The 21,763-nt window shown below is 34.6% G+C and overlaps 3 protein-coding genes across 4 annotated transcripts; 1 reads left to right on the top strand and 2 right to left on the bottom strand.

The window, feature by feature from the left end:
* Nucleotides 1-795: 795 nt before the first annotated feature.
* LOC145815481 (uncharacterized) lies at nucleotides 796-9,529 on the bottom strand. The gene is made up of 16 exons (XM_082912228.1): nucleotides 9,143-9,529; nucleotides 8,238-9,010; nucleotides 7,499-7,774; nucleotides 6,674-6,753; nucleotides 6,207-6,348; nucleotides 5,984-6,064; nucleotides 4,831-4,935; nucleotides 3,716-3,808; nucleotides 3,118-3,182; nucleotides 2,961-2,990; nucleotides 2,569-2,866; nucleotides 2,342-2,461; nucleotides 2,146-2,244; nucleotides 1,847-1,906; nucleotides 1,657-1,751; nucleotides 796-1,128 (listed from the first exon to the last, which is right to left on the bottom strand). The coding sequence occupies exons 1-16, from the start codon at nucleotides 9,288-9,290 to the stop codon at nucleotides 1,044-1,046; spliced, it is 2,550 nt and encodes an 849-aa protein (XP_082768354.1). The 5' UTR covers nucleotides 9,291-9,529; the 3' UTR covers nucleotides 796-1,043.
* A 2,304-nt stretch (nucleotides 9,530-11,833) lies between these two features.
* LOC145815480 (V-type proton ATPase subunit B 2-like) lies at nucleotides 11,834-13,191 on the top strand. The gene is made up of 4 exons (XM_082912227.1): nucleotides 11,834-11,917; nucleotides 12,298-12,351; nucleotides 12,445-12,528; nucleotides 12,630-13,191. Exons 1-4 carry the CDS (start codon nucleotides 11,912-11,914, stop codon nucleotides 12,813-12,815), a joined length of 330 nt encoding a protein of 109 aa, XP_082768353.1. The 5' UTR covers nucleotides 11,834-11,911; the 3' UTR covers nucleotides 12,816-13,191.
* A 1,392-nt stretch (nucleotides 13,192-14,583) lies between these two features.
* Nucleotides 14,584-20,326, bottom strand: LOC145815479 (putative hexosyltransferase MUCI70). 2 transcript variants are annotated; one of them, XR_014358402.1, is made up of 8 exons: nucleotides 20,039-20,252; nucleotides 18,910-19,030; nucleotides 18,621-18,800; nucleotides 17,400-17,471; nucleotides 17,113-17,312; nucleotides 16,094-16,509; nucleotides 15,226-15,720; nucleotides 14,584-15,132 (listed from the first exon to the last, which is right to left on the bottom strand). XR_014358402.1 is itself a non-coding variant. In XM_082912226.1 (8 exons), exons 2-8 carry the CDS (start codon nucleotides 18,989-18,991, stop codon nucleotides 14,759-14,761), a joined length of 1,509 nt encoding a protein of 502 aa, XP_082768352.1. In that variant the 5' UTR covers nucleotides 18,992-19,030; nucleotides 20,039-20,326; the 3' UTR covers nucleotides 14,584-14,758. The 2 variants fall into 2 exon arrangements, 1 of the variants encoding a protein (XP_082768352.1); XM_082912226.1 differs by having other exon boundaries at nucleotides 15,536-15,720; nucleotides 20,039-20,326.
* Nucleotides 20,327-21,763: the final 1,437 nt, after the last annotated feature.

Genomic DNA, 21,763 nt, shown 5'->3' with positions numbered 1-21,763 from the left:
TTTATCAAACAGATAATGCCAAGCAATCAAAACCATACCCAACCAAATACAATTCTGAACCGGCTTCCTCACTCCATACACGAAATACAGAACCCTTTTTCAATACTATCCTTATATACTTGTATGTTGTAACATTTTCGATACTATCCTAAAAACACAAACCATCCCAATGAGTCAAATTTTATCCTGTGTTTTTTTCCCTTCACAATTATTGTATTTTTAAATTAAGTTTTGTAAAGGAGAATGCTTGATGAAAGTCATTTTGATACATTTGAGATTTTGTCTCCAAATGTGTATTTACATGGTGAAAGCACAAAAGCACTTTATGATTTTAAAGGGCTTCTTAGATGAACATATACCAAACATTCATTTTCTCTAAAAAGTCAAGTCTTATGAAGTTCTTCTATAGAGTTGATAGGAAATGCCACGAGTATACAAGGATCAAACTTTTCAAGAGCGAGTGAATTAGAAAGGTAACAGGCATATTAATCACCACCTTTTCTTTTCTTTTTTTGAAGGTGGTGTGAACTAAACTTCATTATTCCTGTCCTAAGTCCTAACTACCCAAGTTTACCTTGTCGTACACTAGAAGAAGTCAGCAAAATGTGTATATTGAGGTTGTGCTAATTAAATATATAGGCTTTGTTTGTATTTCTATGTGATTAGTCTAACCAACACGTATCTAAAAAATGCTCAAACAAACAAAGTGTAAGAGCAAAACTTCAAATAAAGATGCATACATGACTTGTGCTTCAAAGATAGAAAAAAGAAAACAAGGTAAATAACAATACTAGAGAAATGAATGATTATGAGATAATATTCATTGAAATAGCACACAATTGTGCATATAGCACTACCGTCACTTGTTTCATCAAAATTGCAATTAAATTGATTGCTTTCATATACACAAGGAATATTGGAGACCATATAAAGAAGAAAAAAAAGTTCAGCATTATTAAGCAATTGACAACAAAAAAAATACGCAAAATCTTGATTTTTCCTTCCTTCTATGCATTTCATTGTTGGTGTGTGAACATATCATCTCAACACATGCCACACTTGATCTTCTTGTGTCGTGGTGGTATATGGAACTTTGGCTCTTTGGGTATAGTGCAATGCTTCATCGACCTGAAAATAACCCGAAACAAACAAGGGACATCGTTATGTTTACACCACTTATGCCAATCAAATGATGCATTAGAAAACTTCTAGGTTTGAGGTTTATTTTACAAAATTGGAGATCCAAACAACACCTGATCAATAAAATGTGCTGGAAAAGTTGAGCCTACAGTAAGTGACACCGAAGGGAAAAAAATGTATATAAAAAAAGCAGAAAGAAAGCAATGTATACAAACTACATATTGCTTTTTAAGAATCGTTTGAAGGAGAGGGTCTATTTGAAGTCTTTAGTAGGAGAAGTTATCTGGCAGGTTCAGCTTTCCGCACCCACCAAAATAGACATGATATCTTCTTGTATAAAAAATAGAAACAAGTGGATCATATGTTTTTCTAATATTGAAAAGACACACCATGTGTCCTATAGGCCAAACCTACTAGATAATTTCTCTATTCAGTAGGTTTTTGGTTATCCATATTCAAATGGAAAGCCATGTATAGCAAAAGAAGTTTTTAAAAATTCTGGATTTTATCTGGTACCTTCTAGGGATGAAAGTCCTGTCGAAATAGGGCATGAGTTGAGCTCTTGGAATGAGCTCCTTTCTTAGTCTCCTGATTTCCTCTTCTTCTGCTAACTACAGGAGCAAAATCCAGCATGCACATATATATCAGTAAACTACCAAGACTAATATCACCAAAACACACCCATAAAATTTTTTCTGTCATGTACCTTTTGTTGTCTTTCCCTTTTCTCCCTGTACTGTTCAATAAGGCTCATCTTCTCAGCCAGCTAATATGCAATCACAAAAGCAAAATTAAACGGTAATTCAATAAAGGGAATTTCATTATTGCCATGTAATATGCGCGAGAACGTGGAATCTTGTAGATTCAGTGAATGGTAAAGACTTTAGTAATGACACAATGCCTACTTTATATGTGATACGTGAGTGAAGTTATGGTCATTATGCCCAAAACAATTAATACATGAAAACCCTGAGTAAAAATATTTAAAGAAAGTTAAAAATGCACCTGTTGGTCAAACTCAGCACGCTTCACAGCCCTCACATCGCTATGCAGCACCAAATCAACCGGTCTTGTGATTTCTTTGACGGTAGGTTTTACTAAGCACTGTAATATATAAATCCAGTAAGTTCCCATTTGGACATTCCCAATAATATTTTATTTTTTTCGGAAGTCGATAGCATTTGAAATTAAATGGAATTACCTCTGGCTCATCTGTTGTCAATGGGAGACCTTGTGCGATTGGTATCCGTTGCTTTTCCTTCTCCATCGTCATTTGTTGTAATTTCTTGACGAATTCTTCCTCCTTGAATCTTCCCCTTTGCTGCAATAAAAATCAATCACCAAAATTAACATGATTTCAAGTAAATTCAGGCAAAGACAGAAGGATTTAAAAGCAAAAGTCAATTTCACAAAACCATAAACACACACCTCTGTGCGAAGATTGAAGGGCTTTACTTTTGATCTAGCATTTCCTTTTCGATTTCCATTGCTTGGTTTGGGTTTTATTTTCTCACTGGAATTCAACCGTGAAGATTTACTGATTAAATTCTTGATTGGGTGATGCTTATTTGATGCAACGCCACAGCAATTGCTCTGTCCCCAATCCTTGATTCTGTTGTTTTTTGAGACCGATCGTGGAAGCTTTGGAGAAGATGTTTTGTTTGTATTCCCCTCACCAACACGAGAAAATGCAGAAATTAACTGTCGGGAAGAACTTTGATGGGACCTGAAAGCCATACATTTAGCCATTCTCATTTAATTGACTACAATTAGAAAACACCCCAACAAAATTTACAATATAGCGAAGGTGAAGTACTTACAAATGGCTTATTTTGAACCAGTTATCATCACTGCAATGTAACAGAAGAAGATTACACTTGGATTCAAGATGTGGAGTCTTACAATTGACTTACAAGAAACGACTTTACAAGAAAACATGGAGGAACCATTTTTAGAACCAGTTGTAAAGAAACTCACTTGTCTTTGTATCCAGACGTGGCTTCTAGATCGAGATCTACCCACATGGGAGCTTCGATTTCATCCTGTATATGTGAAAATCAGCAATAATGTAACACCAGACTCTCTTGGAAATTAATACAAACACAAAAGACACATTTTAGATTCTCACAATTATTGGATTCAAAACAAGACAAAATGCAAAGTAGACATGATGAATATTTAAAACAAAAAGGAAGAGAGATGAAGGGGGAAAAAAATTATTAAAGGCTGGAAAAGAAAGAGGAAAAGGGGGTCAATAGTATGAGACAAAAAAAACAACAGATTCAAAACAATAATTAATTCCAAGAAGATCAAAACCTAGTTTTAAACATGAACCCAAACAGACCAAGATCAAGAATCCATAACATATTGAAGTGAATATACCATTCCCAGATCAAAAAATAACCAATCAACAGGAAAAGAAAGAAATAAAAACCTATAAATTTTTTTCTTCAAATCATAAGAAACACTAGTGAGTTCAATCATTTCCAAGATTCAAACCAACCAATAATCAATGCGGGTTGAGATTAGCGAATCAACAAGTAAACCATGAAGAAAATGAAGAACCAGAAATTACCAGAAAAGCCCACGGATCGACTGGTTCAACAACGCTCTTCCTCGGAGGAGCAACTACTGTATCTCTGTTTTCGGCGATTTCTGGGTCTTGTGTCTACATATCCAACATGTTAGACTACCAAATGCTGGACAAACTTGTAACTTGTAAGTAATAAATAATAATACTCATAACATAGAATCATATTCCAAAGTTATATATTCTGCTGGCATGGGCATTTCTCACCCTTTCGTTTTATTTTTAATGTTTACATTAATGTTGTGCTTAGAGAAGAACACAGCTGCCAGAATTATAGATTATAATAGTATCAGACAATCATTAAACCAAAAGAACATTAAGAATAATCACGATGAAATTGTAAAGGTTTTCCAAAGATCATAGCACAATTAACGAGAATCTCTAGACTAATTAAAATTTTAAAAAAAGATAAAAATAATATGCACAGAAGCATCTGGAAAGTGAATTGCCTTGCTAAATCATACTGACATAAAATCAGCCATGAATGAGAGAACTTTTTATTGTGAGAAGATTTTAAAATGATTTGAGGAGCATTTGAATGATAAATAACACAAGTTCATTTTCCCATATAATCAACATTTGCAATGCATGAAAGTAAATGGAAATGGATGTCTTACACCCATCTATTGTACATGTGCACTTCACACCTAACAAGCCCCTGCCCTACTAGGTGCACCTTTTGTCTTTCATATCTCTGTCTGTGAAAACAAAAATGCATGTCCCCATCCAACCAAATACAAGTGCCTCACAGAACCGAGAGAAGGAGCAGCAATAAAAGCATACAACTAAAAAGAGGTTGACTAAAATTTCAAAACCAGTGAGAATATCCATCCAAGAAAACATGTCTTTTTTTTTGTTTTCTAATCTCTTTTTTTTTTTGGTAAGCAAGCAATTATGAAGCTTCAGGTGGTTTTAAATAGATTTACTAAAGGACATCACAATTTTGACAAGAGAACCTTGTGTGCTTATAAGAGTCTACCGGAGAAGTAGCATTTAGGTAGCAAATCAGCTAGGCCAATGAAGGCACATGATGAATTAATGACGGATGGCTCAACATGTAAAAGAATAAATAAAGTTCAACACCTAATATTGTCACAAACCTGATTGACTTTATCAAGTTTGCTTATAATGTTGAGGCGTACATCAGGAAATTCATCTTTCAAAAGGGAAAGGAATATTGGCAGAAGCTGCTCAATTGTTGCATCCTGCATTAACCACCGAACCAAAGTTTAAAAGTTAGCTGCAGTCAGTGCAGCATTAACAAAACTGCATTTTTATATAAATAAGAAATCAGAATATATTGCACAAACAAAACCACCCACACTTCAGCAATCGTGTACACAATATTTTGTTCCCCACACACAAAAAAAAAAAAAAAAACTAAATGATAGACCACAAAGAATTTTGGGGTAATACATGAGAAATTTAACAAACTTCATAACATTCAAAACATAAATGCCAACCTACAAATGTAGATATTTATAGCAATAAAATAAAACCGCAAACTCAAAAGATGAACAGATTAAAACACACAACTGCAAGTGTGATGGAAGATGAAATTTACTCAACCATATCTGTTTCATATAAATATAAGTCAAAGGGGATGGTGATATCAACAATTTAAATCCACTAAATGCCAATCTACAAAATGTAGTTAGATAAAGACAAACCTTCTGAGATTTTGATCAGAGGGTGCCACAAGCACATATAAAATCAAAATAAAAAGGAAAAAACCTCAGATGTTTGGACCAAGTGCTATTTGGTAATATAGAAAACATTCAATGTTGCTAAATCTATAGATAGTGTCAATGAAGAACAAAATATCATTTTGTAAGGGGTAAAAAAGTAAGGAATAATAAAATATTGAACCATCTTTGTAGAATGACAACAACATCCAAGTCAAGGCACTAATTAATCACTTCAGCAACCCCACAAGTGGTCAGACTGACCTGGAACCAAGTAGGCAAGTACAAAACAAAGCAACACAAAAACATACATATTGGTGAAAGGTTTCTAATGCTTTAGTAAAACAATGCCCTCCCCATTATTTGGGGCTGGCAGCACATTTACTACAACTAAAAGATTTAAATCGTTTCTCACAATTAGTTTCTCCGACAAAATTTAATCAATATAGCCATTAAAAAAATCCAAAGTATGCATCGTTATGTTCACCTTTGCATGCACAAATTAGAAACTAATGAATCCCTCCCTAACCGGAGTTAATGAATAAGACTTTCCACAGGAAGTTCTTACCTTTCCTAAGATAGGAGCCATTCCCATTATAACTGAAGCCAAAGCAGAGCGAACATGCTGAGAAGAATCTGACGACAATTCCTACAAAATGTTGTTGCCGAGTGATAAGACACAAGACATTAATGGCACAATGGGTAAGGAGTAGGTCCACAAACAAACAAGAAAATTTTCATATGCATGATCATTTGTGCTTGTGAAGACAGAGAGAGGGAGAGATATGCACCTTTACACAGGGAAGAATGTGCTGAATAGCAAGTTCGGGATTAAGAATCTGGCAAAACTTGGTGACTTTGCCAGCAGCTGCTATACGTACTTCAGCTTCATTATCTCGAGGTAAGCGCACATATGCAGGAACCAAATCCATCCTTAAATAGTAATATGATCACATCAATTAAACATTTCGAGGAAAAAAAAGAGCAAGGAGAGCCACTACTGAAACACCAAGACATAAATAAGACTCAAATCTAAAGAAAACAGGCAAAACACTACATATATATACGTGTCTATGTTATCAGTGATAAAAAAGACCAATAATATAAGTATATATAGCTATTAAATTCTTTCAAGACTGCCCAAGATGGTACATGATCACATGGTGAGTAGAATAAAATGTAAGTGTAGTCAACCTGACAAAACAGAATGAGAGCTGTGTGCAGCCAACATAAGGAAATATTTACAGTAGATAAATACCTGGTAGGTTCAGGCGCCACAGCTTCACAAAGTTCATATAACTGATTTGCGACCATATAGCGGACACGCCAAGACTTATCCTATTTAAGAATAATACAGTGGACAAAATAAATATACAACTAAGAACATATCTTAAGTAACAAATGCTTCTGAAAATCAAATATTTTTTCAGCAATCTCAGTCAAAAATTTAACAACTCTCAAAAGCATCATATAATTAACTACAGAGCCTGGAAGCAACTGACAGCAAAGCACAACGGATAGAAACCCAAGTACTAGAGTTGCCTATAATGGGATTGCATGCATTTAGGACTAGACAATATATCATCATTAAATCCATACACAAAAAGTAAACATGTTTAGACACAATCACTTTAATAGGCATATGACACGTTATTTAGAGTGATTAAATATAACATGTCGAATGAGGTTATAGTCAGCTAACTTAGCTAGAGTAATAAAAGGAGTTTTCACTGTATTTAGCATTATGTTAGAAACTTTTTCGCTGAAAGTGGTGGAAAATAAATCAGCATTCAACTACTCTATAACAGAAGCATACACAATGGTCTCTCACAAATTAGTTTATTAAGTGGTGGAATTCTATAATTGTGTTCTTCAAATACATGTAAATATATGTTTCTTTGGTTCTGATTTTTCTTGTTTAAAAAAATGTTTGTGGACTTAATATGCCAAGTGTTTAGTCTGCTGAACTTATGCAGGATTGAAAACTAAGTAGCAGATTGAAGGTGAATAGATGGATTTCAAACAGAAGTAAATTATATTGAAAACAAGACATGAGAGATCAATTAACTAACAATTGATATACCTTTGGAACAATACTCTTTTGCTTTGTCACTATCTGAACCTGTTGAACCGTGCCTCCAGCTCCAATGTTGGGTCTCTGACTCGTAACGTTCTCTTTACCATTTCCAAGTCTATTATACTTGTTGACTACCACTTTGTCATCTGCTTTTGTAGCACCATTCACAGAATCTTGTGCATTGACTCTATGTAGCCTCATGGCTTTTGTAGCACCAGTCACAGAATCTTGTGGATTGACTCTATGTAGCCTCGTGGCTTTAGAAGGCACAACTTTGTTAACCTGAAAATTTTATGCATAATTCAGCTTACTAACCATGATTCTGGTGCCAAAGTCAAGATTCGTTCATTGTGATTATCAATCCAGAATCCAAATAATTAACAAGGAAAATTTTTAATGATATGATATCAGCTTGTTTTTGGAACCTACTATTTTGGTCAAAAAACTAAAAAATCAACTATTCTCTCTGCTTTTTTATACGTCTTTTTTTATAAAAAGTCAAAAAACCAATAAAATAATCAATTCCCAAAACAACTAGAATGAATTTGAGTGGGGTATTTTGCAAATCACATTTATCATTGAGAAGTAACTAGCTCATACGAGAAATTTTCTCAACATTCATGGTATTTGCCACTAATCTGAAAGTTTAGAATTGCATATAGTAAAATTGTACCGTGTTTGCTGATAAGTAATTCAACAGTAAGGCTAGTTTGGTGTCATTAATCAAAATGTTGCAGCTTCTCACCTTTGATTTTGCAGTTTCCAGGTGGGCTGACTTTGCAGCAGCAATGATTTTACTTCCACATCCAGATTTAAAAGTCAAATCCCCAGTCTTAGCAGTAGATTCCTTGGACATATTTGACTTTCTTGCTTTGTCGCAATTTGCTTGAGGCGCTCTCGTGGCATTTCGATTATTATCAGGTGTTACATCTTTGTTCAGTGATGCACGAAGTGACGGGCTCTTAACATCATAACCAGGGTGTGAAGAGGAGCCCATACTGGATTGTTTCTCATCCGTCTGATCTGAGTCCTTCGGTATCGCAAGAAGCTTCTCAAAGGCCTTAACCAAATGCATCACTCTTCCAGACCCAGGTTCAGGCATACTCTCTCTTGCTTCTTCCAACAATTTCTCTCTCCTTCTCTTGATATTCGAACTACCCATTTCAGATGACAAAAACCCACTCGTGCGACTAACATCATAACCAGGGTGTGAAGAGGAGCCCACACTGGATTGTTTCTCATCCGTTTGATCTGAGTCCTTCGGTATCGCAAGAAGCTTCTCAAAGGCCTTAACCAAATGCATCACTCTTCCAGACCCAGGTTCAGGCACACTCTCTCTTGCTTCTTCCAACAATTTCTCTCTCCTTCTCTTGATATTCGAACTACCCATTTCAGATGACAAAAGCCCACTCGTGCGACTAACTGTTTGACTAGATACATTCAACAACTTCCGATGTTGTTGCTCACCACTTTCAGATGTAATCGTGCTTGCTGATTTGCTCTCAACTTCCTTAATTGCTGCAGGAATCGAATTGAAGTTATTTAATCTCTTTGTAACATAGGAAATTAATAACAGTGAATGAAATGAAATTACAGGCAACAAATAACAGAGAAACCAATATACTATCTAATCACAGAAGAGAAGAGAACCTGAAAGTCGAAAGCTATCGCAAATAAGAACGAAGAAGAACATCATCGTCTGAAGACATGTCGAAAGAAGCATCATCTTCTGAAGGAACATCCAAACACCGCAAATAAGAAGCAAGAAGATCATCTTAAGCAATAAGAAATTCTCCATAGCGTATGAATACTGTACGTGTATGCGAGTATATAAATTTCACTGAATACTGTACGTGTATTTGAATGCGAGTATATATACATGCATTTAGATATATATATATATAGAGCGTCGGAGCGAGAGAGAGACATTGCAGAGAGGAATTCCTAATTTCAGGATCAATGAATAAGGAAAGAGAGAGAGAGAGAGGGGGAGGAAGATTGCAGAGGATTTGAAGATCAATGAATAAGGAATGAGTTGATTTTTTTCCCCTTTTTTTAAAAAAAATTAAAGAAGTTAAATTTTTGAGATTTTTTGTGAAAAGCCCCTCTTATTTGACTTATTTCGTGTGAAGCCCACAAAATGTGAGTTTCTATTTGCACATCACTTATTCTCTCAATTCACACTATTATCCCAATTTTTTTTAATTACCATTATATCTTTTAATTAAATTACCTACACACCACTCCTTCCCTCTCAATTTACGACCGTCGGCTGCCACCTCCTCCCAACTCCACCAGCACCGATTGCCACCTCTCACTTCTAATAATACCATTCCTACCACCGTCAGTTGCCATCTACCCCACTTCCACCGCCTCCCCCGCTGCCCCCTACCTCTGGTACCATCTTCCCTCTGCAACAACTCTCAAGCGTCTCCTTTGGCAAACCTCTTTCATCGCGACATCTTCTTCTCTTTTTCGCTTGCTCGCTTTCTCTCTCTATTTGATTGATCATTCGTCGATCTTAGTCAATCGCAAGGATTAGGGGTGGCGGTCACTAAGGCTGCGGTAATGGCGAGATGTGGTTGTGGAGGTGTCGGAGTGGGGCGGAGTTGAGGCAAGGAATGGTTGAAGGAGTCTGGATGAGGGACAGTAGCAGTTGGGATGGGTTGTGGAGGGTGGATGAGGACAAGGATGGGTCGCTGGATCTGGTGGTGGCTGGGTTATGGGTAGGTAAGGTTAGGGTATTTTGGGAATAAAGGGTGTAAATTGAGAAAATAATAAAAAAATGAAGATGGTGTGGAGTTGTGAACTAGAAACGGTGTGTATTGAGGCAAACTATGGTATGTAAATAGAAGCTCCCCCACGAAATTAAACAATGATACCAAAAGTCCCTCAATTAAAAAAATATCATGAATTGACTGAAATGTCCTTCCATATAAGTCGGGAAATATGAAACAATTAACAGTAAAAATTTACTATCAATCAAAGTAAATTTTTACTATCACTATCAAAATAAAATTTTACTGACACCACAAGTCCAAAAGTCAATTTGTATTGATAAAATTTTATTGTGGTTTAGTGTAACATTGTACTATATTTTAGAGTTAATTTTTACTATTAGGTTTGCCAAAGATTGACAACTCATACAGTGTGTCACCAACATAACCTAAGACATGAATGCAAAAGTAAAATTTTACTCTGCATAAAAGTAAAATTTTACTCTAAAATAAGAATAAAATGTTACACTCTGAACCTAAGAGTAAAATGTTATACCATGAATTTAAAAGTAAAATATTACACTCTGAAATTAAAAGTAAAATTTTACTCTGTATAAAAGTAAAATTTTACTCTAAAAAACTAGTAAAATGTTAGACTCTGCAAAAAAAATAAAATTTTATTCTGTATAAAAGTAAAATTTTACTCTGAAAAAAGAGTAAAATATTAGACTCTGAATCTAAAAGTAAAATGTTGCTCTGCACAAAAGTAAAAAAAGCAGAGACAGTATTTGTGGTGGCTGAAGTGTTTGGCAATGACCACCTCTTGACAGTAAAATTTTACTGTCATTCTAACACCAGAGTAAAATTTTACTCTAATTCTCTCAAACAAAAAACAGAGCAATAGAACCAGAGTAAAATTTTACTCTCATTATCTGAAATAAAAAACAAAGCAATAGAACCAGAGTAAAATTTTACTCTCATTATCTGAAATAAAAAACAGAGCAATAGAGCCTCTGGTTCTATCAAATGAAATCAGATCAGAAACAACAAAAATAAATCCAAAAAAAAAAAAAACAAATTAATCAACAAATCAACATATTTAATTGAGAAAAAAAACTTCTAAAACTCGATCAACAATCACAAATCTCAATGAAACTCTCGTTTGATTGAGAGTGTTGATCGTCGGCGACGAGATCGTCTATTGTTGACCAAGTGAGAGATCTTTGGCTGCGAGATCTTTAGATTTGGAGATCGTCTTCATCGATTTCATTCCTGATTTCGTTCATGCGAGATCTTCAGCCCAGATTTCAAATATTTCAAATGTATGATACGTATATATAGAAGAGCAATATTGTGATAAAAAAAATAGAAATTATAAAATGCCCTTATTAAGGTAGGCATTTCCTACTCACGGATTTTTTGAAAGAAAATTGATTGGGTTATGCTTTACCCTGATAAAAAGGCCAAAAGGAAGGTTTCACCAAAAATCTCATAACATGGAAGAAATGAACTTTAACATTGAGATGGTTTTTTTCCAAATTATAGAACTTACCAAAATCCATCGAGAAAGCTTGCCTCTGATTCTTATTAATGATATATTGACAGGGATTAGCTTATAAATTTTTAAACTAAAAGTTGCCTTCTTTTTGAACTTGGGCAGATTTACCCACCAATCAATGTACTTCCATCCTTGTCTCGGCTAATGAAGGTAAGTATATAACTCTGTTATTTTATCATTGTTATTACTGTTAGTAGTTGTATGAGAAAATTACACTGACCATCTCTATGGAATGTTGAAAAAAAGTAAAGCACCCTTGTGGTCTCTGAAATTACACAGGCCTCCTCTGTTAGAGTTTATTAAGGGATGGAACTATCAAAAGATATAATTTTAAGCCTTTAACTCTTAATATAATAAGCACTTTAATTAAAGCACAGATTATAAAATAAACCAAATGGATGAGAAGATAACATGCAGAAAAGGTAGTGTAGTGCTGCTTGGCATGCTCGAGGCTTACACCTGAATGAGCAAATAAAAGCATTAGTATAATTGAGGGGTTGCCTTAAATTTTATTTTTGTTATCATTGCAGAGCGCCATTGGTGAGGGCATGACTCGGAGGGATCATTCTGATGTGTCCAATCAGGTTTGTTGCTGTAGTTGTATAAAATCTAGTTCACTGACTGAAGCCATTTTTTTCTTTTCTTCCATTCATATACTTATCATTTTTCACTTTCAGTTATATGCAAATTATGCCATTGGGAAAGATGTCCAGGCAATGAAAGCCGTGGTTGGAGAAGAAGCACTCTCATCCGAGGATCTGGTCTGTCACTTGGCATAATTACCATGTTGTTTTTAATTATAAGAATTGTTTATCATTCTTGTTAAAAATTTAACATTGTTAAATCTTCATGAATAAAACAGCTATATCTGGAGTTCTTAGACAAATTTGAGAGGAAATTCGTTGCTCAAGGAGCCTACGATACCCGCAACGTCTTCCAATCGCTTGACCTGGCATGGACTCTGCTCCGCATATTCCCACGTGAGCTTCTCCATCGTATCCCAGCAAAGACCCTTGATCAGTTCTATAGTCGGGATGCAACTAATTGATGGAGTAAAGGAAATGAGCTCATATAGGCCAGTTTCTTGTTCAGTTGCTTTGGCATGAGTTGTAGGAGATGATTTTTCACCGTAGTTTTCCTTATTGTCTTGCATCTCTCTCCTCCATCAGGTCCCAAGTAATAATGTGTGCTTATCAAGTTAAAAGACTGCAATATTCTTTCAACGATAATCGTCGCTTCAATCGTGTAATCTCTATTTTTCTTATTAATTAAATTTGCGTTATCCGGATATATGAGATGGTTGGGATTTTACATGTGTGTTTCGGGAACAAACAGGCTGCTAGAATTTGATAAGCCCTTATTTTTGTGATCTTTATTTTTACATCTCATTTGAGAAGTATATATATCTTATTTTTGGGATTTTATTTACTATTTATTATTATTATTATTATTATTATTATTATGCTTTCATGGTTTGTGGCTTGTTCTGTTTACATGTTGAAATGCATTTGATTCTTGATTGAGATGGAATGAACATCTGGACAGTCCTATGCTCATTGGGAAACCTTACAGGTGGGGGATGTTGGCGATGGGCAAATCCTGTCAGCACTGTTAAGCCCTGTTTGGTGCATCTTATGGGTGCTGTTTATATTTTTTATGTATTTATATTTATATTTTTAAATTCATGTTTGATTGTTTAATATAGTTTTTAGGTATAGCTTATTAGATAAATTTACTTTGAATAATCTGTAAAAAAATTATTAATTGGCCAGTTGGGAGAGGATTGTTATGTTTTTTTGATTAATTAGCTTTTTATTTACAAAAAAATCGAACCAAATAACTGTTTTCGAACTATGTACATTCTTAATACCCAGAAAAAGTAGGTGTGAGTACCTCTCGGGGGAAGAATTGTGTTTATATTTTGCGTTTTAACCTGTGGAACCTTGAGTGTTTTTTTTTTTTTTTTTTTCTAAACAAGAAAACAATTTAGAAAATTGACTTCCTTTTCAAACTATTTGAGAAACTAACATGTTTTTTAAAATCTAATTTTGAAAATGCAATTTTAAAATTAAAATTACATTTTCAACATATAATTTCACATTGAAATAACATGTTAAAAATGTAATTTTAAAAAGTGAAGTTCATGTCATCATAAATTGTATTTTCAACATGCGATTGGAACCTTACCAAATTGGAATATGTTTGAACATGTTTGTTTTTTGGGATTTATTTTCCATGGTAGAGGGTATCATAAATCCATGAAAGGACAGACAAAATTAGCATGTAAATAACATCAAAACTATTAAATTGAAGTAGAACTGTTTTTTTTTTCTTTCTCAGAACGCAAATAGAACTGTTAAACGAATTAAATTAGTCAAATTTGTCCCGTTAAAAGTTCGGTTGAATTAAGTTTTTAAACCAAACTTAAACTTAAACAAGGTATAACTTGGCTTAACTCCATTTGATGCATTATAAAGAGCCAAGCTACTCAAGCTTGGGTCATGATAGATTGCTTAAAATCAGCTCAGAACATAAACAAATTATGCTTGAATACCATCTGCCCAAGACTTGTAACCTGTTGTACGCAAAAAAGCCTTTAACAATCACAAGATCCAAAATTATATTTTTTTTATTGTCACAGAAAATGATCAACTTTCAATGAATTCATCAGCATCCATAGATTTCAGTGATCCAAACAGATTATTGTGTTACAATTCACAGATAAATATCATTTCAAGGGACATCAGAAGTGAACTCTCTCATTGCCATTTAAACATGATGCAGTAAACAACAATTTTGGAACATGAAATTGCAACTTGAAAAAGAAACATTGACCCAAACTTTTCCTTCAAAATATTATACAAAGATCCTTATAGGGCCTAATTAATCTTCCAAATAAACCAGGATTTTTTATTTTTATTTTTTAATAAAGTTTGTAACTAAGAATGAAAAATAAAAATAAAAAAAATTGAAAGAAAAAACAAAATTAACTCATCCTGCTTTTGATGTTCTTGTTACATGTGGCAGTACAACTGAATCAAGGTTCCCAGGATAAGGAGTCCACAACCCTAACCCTCCCCTACTCTCTTTCAAACCACTATTCTTTCCCTTAAACTCATCCAAGGATTTCACCCATTCGATTTTGGAAGAATGCTCGCGAGTGTGAGGGTGCAACACAAAGATCGAGTTGTACTCGCAGTTTGGAAACATAAAGAATTTGAACGGGTGCCCTAACCTGTAACCGACGTAGCCAAAGCTTAACTGATCTCTCGGTGTAAAGAGGTTGACCTCGTTGAACCACAAGCAGCTAAATAAATCATTCAGCGCTGTATGTTCACGCATAATTATGGCTCCCTCTGGCACATCTGCATTTTACCACCAAAAAAACAAAACAAAACTGTCAATATAGCACAAATATGAGCAGAATACTAGAATAATAAAACGAGTTCTGAATTTACCATTATGTTGTATGGTACTTCTAACGGAAATTAAAGTGATTAGTCAAGAGCATTCATTATGTACAGTGTGCCTCATGACTTTGAGAAGATTATTCCTTCTTTTTCCTCCAAAAAAAAAATACCGCAAAGCCCATATCTCAGCAGAGATCCATGGGCATTTATTTTGAGGTGATCCACAAGTGATAACATTTCTGACCTTCACCTCCCTTGTGGCTTTGCTTAAAACCCAAAAAAAAGAAAAAAAAAAGAAGAAGAAGAAGAAGAAGAAGAAGAACAATTGAACTAAAATACGCTGGGATTTCTTTCTTACCACTGACGGTTTTTTTCTTTGGACTCCATGGCTTCATCCCTTCATAACGGTATATTTTCATGTGAAGATCAATAAGAGGTCGAGCATATCGCTTCCTCCGTTTGTTTGCATCAGCCTCCTCATATATACTGTGATGGTGCTTGTGCTGAGCAATGGCAAATGTGTGCTTTCCGCGCCACAAGTATCTGCGAAATCGTGACAAAATTTGTCTTAATCAAGAGGCCCCATTAGTTAAAGGTTAACTTGATTAGATCATCTCAAAAGTCACAGCATTATTGCAGTTTTGAACACTAGACTAAGATATCAAAACTTTTAAGGGCATAAGCATACTCTTCATCCAATTACATGCATATGTTTTGTTCCAATAATTCGCTTTACATATGCCAATAGAGATGCACTATGCATTAACGCACAATGTGCACACCATTACGCACACATTTGACATTTATGCAATCAATGCATCGACACTTTAGTTTTGTGTTTAACTTAAAGCTTGATTGAATATGAAACATTACAAATACAGATTTGTCCACATTAAACAAGAATAGAAGACCAGACCTTTCTAGCATAAGCAATGGATCGACTATTAGCTCCATTTTACCATCAATCCATATGCTGTACTGTGCTTGAGGAAATAATCTGTGGGTTAATATTTTGGGAACTTTTCCATTCCTCCTGGGTTCATCATAAGGTTGATGTTTCAGCAGAATAATACGCCAAATACCAACCCATTGTCCCCCATCATTGTCCTCTCTGACAGTAACATTCTTCTTGATGAAATCAATGGATATTTCATCCACCACCATAAGAAAACAGAAGAGCTGTTGAGATCGTGAGCTGACATTGGAAGGCTGATGAGGCACATCATATCCATCAAAAATGCCAGATGCAACCACAAACCTACACTTCTCCACATATTTGACGTCTTTTGGAGCCATCTCTGCACCGCCACCTTGAATGAAACCACAGTGCACCTAAAGATAGAAAACACAAGAAACAAGTAAAATCTGATACATATTCAGAAAGGAAGGCAAGAGTGACACTGTGTTCTCATAAAAATAGATTACACAGTAAACAATTAAAAGCTGATATAAGTTTAGAAGAGAAGGCAGAAGCGACGGTGTATATTTATTTACAATAATTCACTCACAAAAAGTTATGGTTGAATCATGTGCAGATCTACTTATCTCTCATTTTTTGCCATTTTGTTTAGAAGCCATCATCAAACTCAGCTAACATTATACATACACATTTAAAGAACAAAGCACATAATAAGCAATAGTACCATAATATTTTAGTTGACTGCAAATTGCCTCCAAGGTTTTTCATTTATCTAGATTGCAGGTTTTTCATTTATCAATGGGCCTTTAAACATAACACATATATCCAAAAGGCAGAACATCTGTTCATTTAATGCAATATGCTCATAACATTTGGCTTAGCTTTGCATTAAGAATGACAAATAATCCTTTTGTTCCAAAAATACTTACTTGACCAAATGATTTGGAGATTTGGTCAAGAAAATAAACAAAAATAAATTAAGAAGAATTGAACTGTAAATTGGGGTAAATATTCACCTTCATGATTGATTTTAGTTTAAAACTCTCCTCTCTTTGCAACCAGCTTTGATGCCCTCCAAATAGTGGAGGTGACTGAGATCCATTATTTTCTACCTCATCCTCCAAAATATATGATAAATGTTGAACAACTTTGTCAGGAGTTCTTCTCTTCGGCATAATTATTTTGTCCGGGTCATCCACGACGGGAATACGACAACCTAATTGTATGCCAGCACAAACAATATCACTCGTCATCTTTACATTGAGATGAAAAATTCAAACAACAGACATTGCTGTGATCTTACGGTGTGTTGGTTTTGGTACAAGTCCCATTGTGTCTAACATTACAAATACCTTGCTGTCTCTGTTACAAATAGCTGCAAATGAAACAGAAAAATTATAGAACCATCATTTCAAACAAATAAAATAGAAAAATATGTGAATTTGGGGTAGAAAATTTGAAATGCATGTGAATTTTCAATTTTGCATCTAGCATGCATAGCCCAATCTCCTAATTCATACAAAAACTTTTAAGAACTAGAAAAAAATGAAGCCATGACAACAGGAACTGAAAAAGAAATAACTTTCTTTGCAGCATTTCCTTAACTTTATAAGTTCAATTCCAAACACTTAAAAATCTTTCATAATGCTCCTTCCCAATAACACCAACCAAGAAGAAAAAGTGACCTTCCAAAGAGAGGCTTTGTATGGGCCATCTAACACTAATGTGGCCAAGTATATTTTTGCCAACTGCCAGGTAATTTACCCTAAATATTAAATGTTTTGAAGAAGGATTGAGTCAGTCCCACGTTCAGGACTGTTAATTTCATAGATGCCACAAACAAATGCTTCTCAAACCTTCTACTGAAAGAGCAGCCAAAGTCCGCAATAAGGCAGTAATTGCATGTGCACCATATTACCATAGAATCAAAATGGGCAGCTGCTTCTTCTAGCAAATTTTCCTACTAGTGCACATAATAATGACGATCATTTATAAAAGCTTTCTTCGATATGTCTGCTTAATTATTTGCCTTCATAATGAAAGCACGGAACCAACTTAAGAGATTGACCTCAGATGTTAATGTCAGTTAAAATATTATGCTAAATATTCTATCATTTACATCCTGCAAAAACTTCCTTTGAACGGTTTCCATATCATAATATGAAGACAAGAAAGTATAAATTGAAAACTTATATTCAATTAATATTACCCCTCCGTCCCAAAATATTAGCCCCTTTTGGGGAATTTAACTTTTTTTTGTAGTACAATTATTACATTTCAAAAATATTAACTTTCCAAAACTGCCCCTTCGTAGTACAAGTATTACACGTCAAATAATGCTAATGAATTTAAAAGAAAGGTAAAAAAGGAAATTCATTTTATTTTAGTTATTGATTTTTGAAAAGAGACTAATATTTTGAGATAGTGAAAAATAGAATAAGGGACTAATATTTTGGGGCGGAGGGAGTAACAAGAAGTAATTACAATTCTTTGAAATAGAGACGTACTGATATCTCTAAAATACCTGAAAAGAAAGCTAGGGAAGATTGGCAAGACCAAACATGAAACAATAGTACAATGAGAATGAGCAGCATCCACAAGATGCCCCCCACAAGAACCAAACGAATAAAAGCCTTCTTCCAAAGAATCTTCAATGGGTAATCTTGGGACAACTTCACTGGAGAAAAGAACCCACCTTCAGCATCTGCATCCACCACCCACAAAATTTTACCCACATTTTGTGCCCTTCATAGATCCAGGAAATATCTATATATATAATATACAAACATATTGTGTGTGTATAAATGACTTGCCTTTAGTTTGCCGGTGTTGATTATGATGTTCTGATCTCCGGCTTGCCCGTAAAGAAACGGAGCGTTGGAAGTCTCTATCCATATTCAATGACTTTGGCTACTCATAATAACAAACGAAATCCTACAAAAGGAAAGAAATCAAACAATGATCATTTTTTCAATATGAAATCAAACAAGGTTCAATCTTTCTTGAAATAAAAATGTCTTTAAAAAGCAATTAAAATATAGTATTAACAAGATCAGACAATACAGTCCTTACAATCTATTGAAACATACAAATTACCAAGTAGTTCAGTGATGGCTTACATTTAGAAACTCTGCAAACTTTCTTGCAAAGTGTTTAAATGTATTATACATATATATATACACTATAAAGTGTGCAAAGGCACGGCAAGTGCAATGAAATCTCAGGAATAAGAATACTACAAACAAACCACCACCCGTGTGAAGCAATGATATTAACCCATTTGTTTCACATTTTGACAATGAATACTATGTAAAACTTTGGAGAGTAACGCTCCGTTTGTTTGGGCAGATTTTTTTTGTCTTTTCATATTTTATGGCATTTAGTACAATAGAAAACGAAAGTTAACGGAAAACATTTTTCATAGTCAACCAAAAATAAGACCAAGACCATTTAGGAGAGAAATATTTTCCACTCTTAAAGAGTTGGAAACAAAACAAAAATCTTACCAACCACATTACCACCGCCACTCTCACCTCCACCACCACACAGCCTATCACCACGGCCACCATCAACGTTGCCATCACCGCCACCGCCACCCTTCACCTTCATCCCACCACCACCAAACATATCTAGAAAAAGCTTTCTGGTGAAAATATTTTCCATTAGAAAATGTTTTTCGCGCAAACAAACTATGCGTAAGTAAAACATTTTGGTGCCCGTTGCATCAATGGCGTCTTCAAATGCAACGAATTTCCACAACAAAAAAATTCAACACAGATCCATCAAATTGTAATCGTAATCAGTTTTTAAGTTTCAATTTCTTTGAAATTGTTAAATTACAGAACCAAACACACAACGCGAATTAAGCTGCAAACAAACAAACAGAGGGAAAAAAAAAATGAAGAGATAATCTGAAAGAGAAAACATATACAGATCTCGTACCTGACAAACGGTGATTTGTGGAATTCAATTCAGCTCCGTTCTCAAACAAGAAAGCAACAGCCTATAATCGACACAGAAACACATACACGAAAAATTACACGCATATATGTATATATACATGATAATGTATCAATTAATATATATAAGAATGAGAATTTGAAGCAATCTGTTCTTGAATCTGATGATTGAGAGAGAAAGTGGAAGACAGGTAAACGAAAGCGAACAGTCCAATTCCAAGAAACCAAAATGTGGTTTTCACGGTTGAAACGACGTCGTGGACATCGCTGTGAGTGGGGAGCATCTATTTACAAACATCAAATACACCCATTGCACTTCTTTCTCACTACACACGCCAAAAAATTAATTCCTAATTAGTTTAGAGTGCTACTATCAGTACCTATTAAAATTCTTTAAACTCCTCATTTCTTTAGACTCCAATCCTAAACTCTAAATTTTAATAATATTTTTTTGGACACCCCACTTATTACCAAATCTACCCATATTCATAATATTTTTCACAATGAAATGCACACCCGCCTAATTTTTCATCCCTCTCCTTCCCTGACTCACTCAATCTTCAGAGTTTGGAGCTTTGGTCCAGTATAGAATTCTTGGACCCCAACCCTCCATCACTCTCATCGCCATCTCAACCGTCAACAGAGCATTCCGACGACTCTCATCTTCTCTGAACGCTCTCTGTATCGCCGAATCAGTAACCTCTCTCATTCTCTTATCATCATCTTCTTCGTTACTTTTTGTATCTTCGTCATCGCTGAGATCGATCAAAGATACTCCAATTTCTACGGGATTTGCATAACCGTTTGCAAGATAAGAAAAAACAGAATCATCGTCTAAATCGCCATCAGAATTCTGAATGTAGCACAAAACAATTTGTTCACCACTGTGTAGCCGAAAAAATGTATTTTGTTCAGAACTTTTTTGTCGAACAATAATGATCATGTCAGCACTGTATGTCCGAACAAAATTCGTTCATCACTGTGTAACTTGAATCCATTCCAATTCACAACTTAAAATAACATGAATTAAATCCATTCAAAACACATAACTTAAATCCATTCAAATTCACTCTTTTCCATTCTAAGTTAGTTTGACAAAGAAAATTACATAACTGACTATCTGCATTAATGTTCGGAACCTATGTATTGAATGAAAGGATTATGTTTAGTACTGTATTACCGAACATAATTCTAACAGTCAGCAAACCAGTACTGAACAGCTCGAACGAAACAAAAACGACTGAAAACGACCGAGAATGTTAATACAAGACAGATAAACTTATCAATGGAACACCGCTCTCACTAGAATTGTTGTCATTGTCCTCCATTGCTTTACACAGTGAAATAAGTGATGAAGTATACGTTATACTTGAAGCAAAACTTTCAAGTTCAATAGCATTGATGATGGTGATGAAGATGACACATTCAGGATTTAAGATTATTTGAAAAATAATGTATTTAGGGTTTATGTTAGTTGGTTATGAAAAGTAATAGGTTTAGAGTTTACAAACATGGAATACATATAGTTGGAGTTGGAAGTGGAGGTGGGGGTGGGGGTGGGGATGGGGGTGAGTGTCCAATATTATAGAGTATTAGTTCTTATTGATAGGTGAGTGTTCCATTTAATGATGTCTTTTAATGTAATTTTACTTTAGGATATAATTGTAATAAAAAAAAATTATAAAATGGGGGGTCCAAAAAATTTTGC

This window comes from Camellia sinensis, unplaced genomic scaffold, assembly GCF_055761805.1.
Source record: "Camellia sinensis isolate YWXY unplaced genomic scaffold, ASM5576180v1 Unanchor2, whole genome shotgun sequence".
Taxonomy (NCBI): domain Eukaryota; kingdom Viridiplantae; phylum Streptophyta; class Magnoliopsida; order Ericales; family Theaceae; genus Camellia; species Camellia sinensis.
Note: the sequence above shows the minus strand (reverse complement) of the source record. Positions and strands in the feature narration are given on the sequence as shown.

What these genes read in the sequence shown, in the direction of transcription:
- LOC145815481 (XM_082912228.1), bottom strand. Translation starts at nt 9,290, where the DNA reads ATGGAGAATTTCTTATTGCTTAAGATGATCTTCTTGCTTCTTATTTGC. An exon ending in AAAAGAGTATTGTTCCAAAG is followed by an intron (nt 6,754 to 7,498) that starts GTATATCAATTG and finishes ATTCTTAAATAG; the next exon opens with GATAAGTCTTGGCGTGTCCG. An exon ending in ACATTCTTCCCTGTGTAAAG is followed by an intron (nt 6,065 to 6,206) that starts GTGCATATCTCT and finishes AACATTTTGTAG; the next exon opens with GAATTGTCGTCAGATTCTTC.
- LOC145815480 (XM_082912227.1), top strand. An exon ending in ATTCTGATGTGTCCAATCAG is followed by an intron (nt 12,352 to 12,444) that starts GTTTGTTGCTGT and finishes TTTCACTTTCAG; the next exon opens with TTATATGCAAATTATGCCAT. An exon ending in CACTCTCATCCGAGGATCTG is followed by an intron (nt 12,529 to 12,629) that starts GTCTGTCACTTG and finishes TGAATAAAACAG; the next exon opens with CTATATCTGGAGTTCTTAGA.
- LOC145815479 (XM_082912226.1), bottom strand. Translation starts at nt 18,991, where the DNA reads ATGGATAGAGACTTCCAACGCTCCGTTTCTTTACGGGCAAGCCGGAGA. An exon ending in TTCCCTAGCTTTCTTTTCAG is followed by an intron (nt 17,472 to 18,620) that starts GTATTTTAGAGA and finishes TTTCATTTGCAG; the next exon opens with CTATTTGTAACAGAGACAGC. An exon ending in TGTACCAAAACCAACACACC is followed by an intron (nt 17,313 to 17,399) that starts GTAAGATCACAG and finishes GCATACAATTAG; the next exon opens with GTTGTCGTATTCCCGTCGTG.